Below are 8448 nucleotides of genomic sequence, written 5' to 3' on the forward strand. Positions count from 1 at the left end.
AATGTTTATTACTTATTTCAGAGTATATTGAGTTTTATATTAACAATAATAATTATAGCTATACAATTAATTGCATATATTTCTTAAAATTACTGATAATGTTAACTCTAACTTTTAATATTGTTGTTAGGAGGATTCAGTTCTCGGTTTTTGGTAAAATAACCTAAATACATGTTGTGCAAGACATGCATTTAACATAACAAGACTAAGTCACATTGACAATCCTAAGATTTAGTTGACTTGTAATCGTATGTATATGTAATGATATTTCTTAATTCTGTAAAAATGTTCAAATAGACTAGACTGAAGTATTTTTCAGTAAACAGTCAACAAGATATGAATAAATATCTGGAAGAAGATCGTGCCCGATCATGCCTCGTATTGAAGATAAACTGCTTGGTGAAGAATAACGCTGAAGATTGAAAATGTTCTAAGTCAAATGTCAAGAAGTCACAGATAAAGTTAGATCAAAAAGTATATCGAGCAGTCAATTTGGCTTGTAGAAAAGTCATCTCATTTGTAGAGAAGTCACTTCACCTATAGAGAAGTCACTTTACTTGTAGTGAAGTCATCTCAAGTCATTTCACCTATAGAGAAGTCACTTTACCTGTAGAGAAGTCAAAACACATGTAGAGAAGTGGAGATATCGACAAGTCAAAACACATGTAGAGAAGTGGAGATATCGAAAAGTCAAAACACATGTAGAGAAGTGGATATATCGACAAGTCAGAATACATGTTGGGAAGTGGAGATATCGACAAGTCAGAATACATGTAGGGAAGTGGAGATATCGACAAGTCATTTACACATGTAGAGAAGTGAAAATATCGACAAGTCATTCTACATCTCGATATAGACATCTCTATACAATATGAAGATCTCGATAACACCTTCAAGAATTACAGAAAACATCAACCCTGAAGATTCAAGATTATCTGTCAAGAAACCATTTTATCATCAAAATGGAAAGTCTACATTATCTTGGGAAGTGCAAGATCAAGGGTTAAGATGAACTGGACAAAGGAGGGTCATACCTAGAAGATTATATTTATATTTGTTGCACTAAAAATAAAAATAGTTAAAAGTACTTAAAAAAACGTGTTAGTCTATTTTAGTGCAATCTCTGTAAACAGTGCATTTTGATCTATAGAACATGTCACATGTTCTTAGTTAAGAAGTAACAAAACAGATCTCGAATTTCTTGTATTCTCTGAAGAAGTAGGCGTGTTCAAAAATATTCAAGAACACATATTTTTTACACAACTAATTTGATTCTTAATAAAGATCAAGTAAGTTTTAATAATTATTTTTTTGTGTTTTCTACGGTCAATTAATTATCACTGCAAATTTCATATAACCTGTTGAGTTACAAACCTAAAATATAAAACTTGATTTTCTTGAAAGTAATTTTCATATTCCAAAAATAAAAAAAAACACACATTCACCCCCTGAGTGTGCATTTCATATATAATAATAAATAATATCTTTATTATTTTTTGTTAAGAGGATTGAAAACTTACATTTTTTGTAAAATAGTGTAAAAGAGAATATTTTAGTACGTATCCAATGACTCCAATTTATTTACTAAAAAACTAACGACTATTATTTCTCTTATATGGTTGAACCAAACCGCCAATAATTATATTATGTTTTATTTATTATAGTATAGTAATAATACAGTAAGTATAGAAGTACGAAGATAAAATTATTTATGTTAAATAACACATCAATCCATTTTTAAAATCAACAAAATTATATATTTATTAATACATGTGAGATATATAGCTTTATTTTTTTGGAATAAACATCAAATTTGTCACCTATTTCATCCAAATACATCCAATTACTTATTTACCGAAAAATGATTCAACTCAGTTACTAATAAAATTTATATCAAATTAATCATTAAATTGTTGAAAATTTTGTGTCTATTTAATCATTACCAAATTACCAAAACGATCATTTTAATGCAAATTTTAAGTGATTAAGTAGGTTATTTTTAAAATCAGTGATTAATTTGATATATTTAGATGAAACGAGCAGTTGTTGCCGAAATATATATCTTTAGTAGTAGTAGTTGCAAATTGCCATAAAATCCAAAACCTAACCCTCCCTTCTACGCCCAAAATCAAAACCCACACAAATCTTCAATTTAATCCGATCAAAAATCAATCGAATCGAATAAAAAACCAATTCAATCATGGTGTTACAACAATTAGGGGGGAGCATCACGCGTGCTCTCCAGCAGATGAGCAATGCTACAATCATCGACGAGAAAGTTCTGAACGAGTGTCTGAACGAAATCACTCGCGCTCTTCTTCAATCAGATGTTCAATTCAAGCTCGTTCGTGATATGCAAACGAACATTAAGAAGATTGTCAATCTCGATGATCTCGCTGCTGGTCATAACAAGCGTAATATTATCCAGAAGGTAGTTTTATGTTTTCGATACGGTGTCGTGTTGATGTTGTGTGTGTTTTGTGGTTTGAGTGAATTGTTTGTGGAATTGAGGGGTTGATTTGGTTGAATTGTGTGTGTAGGCGATTTTTAATGAGCTGTGTAAGATTTTGGATCCGGGGAAGCCTGCGTTTGCTCCGAAGAAGGGGAAACCGAGTGTGGTTATGTTTGTCGGTTTACAAGGTACTCGTTGTTTTTCCCAATTATATTAGGAATTAAGATTGTGATTTATGGTTTTTGTTAATGTGTAATGTGCACTTTTTTTGCTAATTAGTAAACTTACAAGCTGGGTTTTGTGATACCTTTGTCGTGTTGTTGTGGACTTGGTGCTGTATGTTTTCTTGCAGGAGTAGTTTTTGAGTAGATAGTTATTGTTTGTTGAAGTTGATTTTGAGATATTAGTATCCTTTATTGTGAATAAGGGATTGTTGTTATTTGATATAATTAACTTCAGGTTCGGGGAAAACCACCACGTGTACAAAATATGCATTTTATCATCAGAAGAAGGGCTGGAAACCAGCTTTGGTTTGTGCCGATACATTTAGAGCTGGTGCTTTTGACCAGTTGAAGCAGAATGCTACGAAAGCAAAAATTCCTTTCTATGGAAGGTAATCTTATTCCGGTCGTTTTTATTCTTGTTGTCCATAATACTGCAAATATGCAGTAAGAGTAGCAATGTCCCACAAGTCCACAACTATGCAGGCTTCTAATTATAACAAAATTGATTTGAGCAGTAGAGCGTTTATATTATTTGATTATGATATTACATATTAATAAGCTACTTTTTTGATTTAAGTATAGGTAGGGGTGAGTGAGAAATTGATTTGAAACTATCACATTGGTCAGTGGTCACTCACATTGGTCAGTGGTCACGGGAGAGGGGTGTCTTATCCCAGGACTATAAGCCCTTGACCCCAATAAATTAAATACCTAAACAACATAAATCTTAGACAAGATGTTTATCAAGGATATTTGATGCAAGTGATATTCTCAGAATAGCATAATGTACTCATGGTAGGTTTGATATTTAATAAGATTGAGAGCTCAATCCACTCCATAGAAATTGACTGTGATAGGATGTGTTCACCGTAGTGGTAGTATTCATTTTTTTTCAGTTACCGAAATTGTATGATATTAGATTTTGTCAAAAATTAGTAATAATGAATTTAGGACTATTCTTTCTATTTATCTATTTGGAAACTCATTACAGTAACACAAAGACCATCATATAATGAAATATCATCTGATATCCACATTCAAATTCTGATTCCTTTTTTTATAGCTACATGGAGTCGGATCCAGTGAAAATTGCAGAGGAAGGTGTAGAAAGATTTAAGAAGGAAAATTGTGATCTTATAATTGTGGACACTAGTGGACGCCACAAACAGGAAGCAGCTCTTTTTGAAGAGATGCGACAAGTTTCAGAAGCAACGGTATATGATATTTTGAATGTGCATTCAGTTCCCTTTTATTACAAATGCTAATCTCTTTTATAATGTCTCAGAAACCAGATCTGGTAATTTTTGTAATGGATAGCAGTATTGGTCAAGCTGCTTTTGATCAAGCGCAAGCATTCAAACAAAGTGTTGCAGTTGGAGCTGTAATTATTACAAAGATGGATGGACATGCAAAGGGAGGGGGTGCTCTTAGTGCGTAAGTCTTAAACTACGATAGTAGCTTTTTCAAATAATTTCTATAATGTACAATTTGGGAATTTTAAGTTCATTTTATGTGTGATTGTATCATCTCAAGCCTTGTTGAATAGGTACATTATTCATTACATGGCAGTGATACCTTTTTATACTGTGGGTTTAGTTACACTTCTAGAGTGCATATCTGTACGGCAGCACCATGCAGAGTAGTTTTTAGTGGAGATTATGATGAGAATATTGGTAATGAAATTAAGAAAGTTTGTTTTGTATACCATAAGTCCAGAATGCTATATTATGTTATGGAAATGGATAATATGTTGTTAATTGTAAAGCGAAGTTGTTGCACTGGAAAGAGGAGTTTATAGTTATAACTTGCAATTCAGCCTTTCCGGTTTGAGGTCTGCAAATTGCCTTTCTGTTAACCTTTAAATAATCAATCGGTGGATACTTGTTTGTTGATTAATAATTATTTTCTTTACTACGTCTACCAGAAAATATAAGGAAAATATTTCAATTTGTCAGAGGCGGAAAGAAAATGTTTCTAAGCCTTTGGCATTGCTTTTGGCTTCTTTATAACTGTTGTTCATCGAGGAAGTAGCAATAATTTAGCCACATAGCTTGGTGACTCACAATCTAGTGATTTTTATCGAATATTGTGGCATGATATATCCATATAAAATCGTGTCTGACTTCTAATTTGGTGAACTACATTGGATAAACCACAACGTTTTGCGAAATGCATTCGTAAAATGCAGTATAATAGTGTAGGCGGATATGCAATTGTATGTTATGTTATTTAGATGTTTTTTGTATCATATGATTAATTGTAAATCAGGATATCAAGGGTTGATCTTCCTAATGTGGAAATCCGATTTTTTTAATATCTCCACTTTTTTTTTCAGAGTTGCAGCAACAAAAAGTCCTGTTATATTTATTGGAACTGGAGAGCATATGGATGAATTTGAAGTATTTGATGTTAAACCATTTGTGAGCCGTCTTTTGGGTTCGTTTTACTTCTCCCGCTGTTCCCCATCTAATTACTCTATTTGCAACTGCTTTTCAGTGTGAAATTGTGGTAATAAACAACTTGAACTTTAATAGGCATGGGTGATTGGTCTGGATTTATGGACAAGATTCATGAAGTTGTTCCCATGGATCAGCAACCTGAGCTTCTGCAGAAGCTTTCAGAAGGAAACTTTACCATGAGGATTATGTACGAGCAATTTCAAAACATACTTAAAATGGGTCCCATTGGCCAGGTGTGTAGCGTACTATTATCTTCAAAAAAATCTGCTAGAGTTAATTTTTGTATGTGAACGTGACCAAAAAAACATGGATTTTGGTGTTCACTTTTTATATACTTGCATGGTGCTCACATCCTCTATATCACCTTTTCCCCGTCCTTTTCTGTACATAAATACTTTTAAAAATTTAACCAGGGGACTTTTGTCCATGTTCCGGAGAAACTCCCAGTTTTAATATTTATTTAAATTAATTTTTTCTTCGGGGGAGGGGGGGGATCAGGATTTAGTACTGTTTGCAAGTCAAAGAATAACAATTTAGCCCTAGCGATTAATCTGACAGAAGAAAACGAGTGTCCACATTAAACAGGAGGTGAGTTTAATGAGTGCTAATGTTTAATTTGGTACATGAATTATTAATTAAACTTGCAATTTTTTTCATAGCAGGGAAAATTTTTGCACCAGAGAAAGTTATTGCTAGTAGTAGGACTAGTGCAATTTTTGTCATCAAGCGTAGTTTTTTACTTTTAATATCAGAATTATGTATAAGAAACTATTTAGCGATCTGAAGCCTGATGTTTATACTGTAGCTTTTATTAGGCTGTTTTTTTTGTATCTGACGTCCCAAGTTTAAGGTCGTGATTTGTATTTAAAAAAATGCAGGATCTCTAAGACCACGTTTTAGTTATCTGGGATATATCTTAAAAGTTTGGAATTATAGGATATCTGCTCGTCCCCCCTTGCTATCTTCCCATCTGATGCTTATCTTATTGGCTTAATATATGTTGGGCTTGGTATGGATGTATGTATGTATAGAAGTTACTTCTAGGAATTAAGTAGTTATTTGTCTGGATAATTTAGCTGGCAAGTCGATACATGTTTGGCAAAACTTTGCTCATTTATCAAGCTTAAAAACAATTGTGCTTGTTTCAAATTAATGAGTATATGTCAAAAAACGGAGTTAAAGAAAAGAGCCTATAAACCTAATTCGATCTTAGTAATAAGAAGAGATGTTATGTGTGATTTAGAGAAATATAATTAGCTTTGTATATATTTGTAATGATTTAATCTGAGGGTTAAATATCAAAGTGGTCACTCTACTTAAGGTCATATATCAATTTAATCATCAAACTTAACGGGATATCATTTGAATCACTAAAGTAATAATAAATATCAAACAGATACCTCAAAATATGTGCTCGAGAATTAAAATTTATTTTATGGAGTTCTAAACATTTTTTTAAAATCTTATTACAACCAAATGAAAAGTTATGAATTCATAGTATTTTAGATGATTTTTTGAGATTTTTAAAATTTTATCTACTAATTATTTTTATTTAAATAAAGCAAATGAGTACAATATTAAAAATAAATAGTAGATAAATTTTAAAAAAATTTATTATATTATAGAAAATACTAGAATTCATACATTTTCATTTGGTTGTAATAGGATTCAAGAAAAATATATAGAACTTCAGAAAATAAATTTTAATTCTCGTGCACATATTTTGAGGTATATGTATGATATTTATTATGACTTTGATGATTCAAATGATACTCCGTTAACTTTGATGATTAAACTGATATATGGCGTTTAGTTGAGTTACCACTTTGATATTTAACCCTTTAATCTGAGTACTAATGATCACTAACTGATTTTCTCACTGATCCATTTTGAATAGGATTACTAGTTATATTACTCATTATATTCTAGGTTTTGTTCTTTTGATATTCTAGCCTAAATTTTTTTGTTCTTTTAGGTTTTTTCAATGCTTCCTGGATTTAGCGCGGAGTTGATGCCAAAAGGCCGTGAGAAGGAAAGTCAGGCAAAGATAAAACGCTACATGTATATGATGGACTCCATGACTAATGAAGGCAAGTTTAGCAAATTTTATTCAGATGTATTGTCAGTACGGCTTTAAGTGTGGTATCTAATAGCATGTCCAAATGCAGAGTTGGATAGTACTAATCCAAAGCTCATGAATGAATCTCGAATCATGAGGATAGCAAGAGGATCCGGTCGTCAACTGAGAGATGTGATGGAGATGTTGGAGGAGTACAAACGATTGGCCAAGATATGGAGTAAGATGAAGGGGCTTAAGATCCCAAAGAAAGGAGAGATGAGTGCGTTATCAAGAAACATGAATGCGCAGCATATGAGCAAGGTCCTTCCTCCACAGATGTTGAAGCAGATTGGTGGTATGGGTGGCTTACAGAATTTGATGAAACAAATGGGTGGTATGGCAGGTGCTAAAGATATGATGGGTATGTTTGGAGGCGGAGAAAACTGACATCTTCCATGTTTCCTCAACTTCCCTTGCTTGGGTTACTAGATGTAAGCTGGAACCGAAGTAAATGCTAGAACATAAAGAAAAATGTTGTTAAATTAAAGTTGGCATTCTTTTCTGACGTACCTCAAGCCAAAAATATTTTCCAAACTTTCCCGGGTGGGTTTAGTGTATGAAAGTGTTTTATGTCTACGATTTCTTTCGCATTAGTTTTGGGTGATTATAGATGACTGTATCTTATTTCACTTACCCTAACAATCAAGGAATCCATGACTGTATATTCCTCACTTCCCCCTCAATGTTTTGGATCATGCTCGTATTTGTCTGCCTTTTAAGGTGTAGGATCATAAATAATGTCAATGCTTCAATTGCATGGGATTATGCTATTATGTTCCATTTCCACAATTTAGTTTATGGCATCAATGCAGGACGCTGCACCAATTAGCCAACCATTCACTCGATCTTTCTCTTTTTATTGGGTTTCATTTGCTAGAATCAAATCTTGTCAATTGTCTTGCATTCCGCAGCTGTCTGGAGTTGCTTTTGCCGTCTGATCTCGGAATTATGCAAAGTTCTCTTTCTGATTTATATTTTGCAATAATGCAGGTGGGTTTATATTTTATTTTGCTATTAAAAGTAGAAATCAATATGCACACACACACTTTTATATAAGTGTCGGCTATAGGCCCAATAATGCCCTCCGAGCGAAGGCCCGACGAATGATTAAGCTATTGGGCCGAAGGCCCGCCAGGCCCATAAGCCGAAGACCCACGGAGAGTCCTAGGCCAAAGCTCATTCTTCTCACGCCCC

General features: G+C 33.1%; 1 protein-coding gene across 1 annotated transcript; it reads left to right on the top strand.

The window, feature by feature from the left end:
• Window positions 1-2067: 2067 nt before the first annotated feature.
• LOC141661911 (signal recognition particle subunit SRP54 2) lies at window positions 2068-8024 on the top strand. Its single transcript, XM_074468936.1, has 9 exons — window positions 2068-2431; window positions 2541-2640; window positions 2912-3065; window positions 3740-3890; window positions 3962-4110; window positions 5012-5112; window positions 5211-5368; window positions 7111-7225; window positions 7304-8024. Exons 1-9 carry the CDS (start codon window positions 2201-2203, stop codon window positions 7639-7641), a joined length of 1497 nt encoding a protein of 498 aa, XP_074325037.1. The 5' UTR covers window positions 2068-2200; the 3' UTR covers window positions 7642-8024.
• The last annotated feature ends 424 nt before the right edge of the window (window positions 8025-8448 follow it).

Source organism: Apium graveolens, chromosome 5, assembly GCF_009905375.1.
Source record: "Apium graveolens cultivar Ventura chromosome 5, ASM990537v1, whole genome shotgun sequence".
Classification (NCBI taxonomy): domain Eukaryota; kingdom Viridiplantae; phylum Streptophyta; class Magnoliopsida; order Apiales; family Apiaceae; genus Apium; species Apium graveolens.

Bases quoted from the DNA above. Each gene is read 5' to 3' on its own strand.
- LOC141661911 (XM_074468936.1), top strand. From the start codon at position 2,201: ATGGTGTTACAACAATTAGGGGGGAGCATCACGCGTGCTCTCCAGCAG. The intron at 4,111-5,011 runs GTAAGTCTTAAA...TTTTTTTTTCAG, and splicing joins GGAGGGGGTGCTCTTAGTGC to AGTTGCAGCAACAAAAAGTC. The intron at 5,369-7,110 runs GTGTGTAGCGTA...TTGTTCTTTTAG, and splicing joins AAATGGGTCCCATTGGCCAG to GTTTTTTCAATGCTTCCTGG.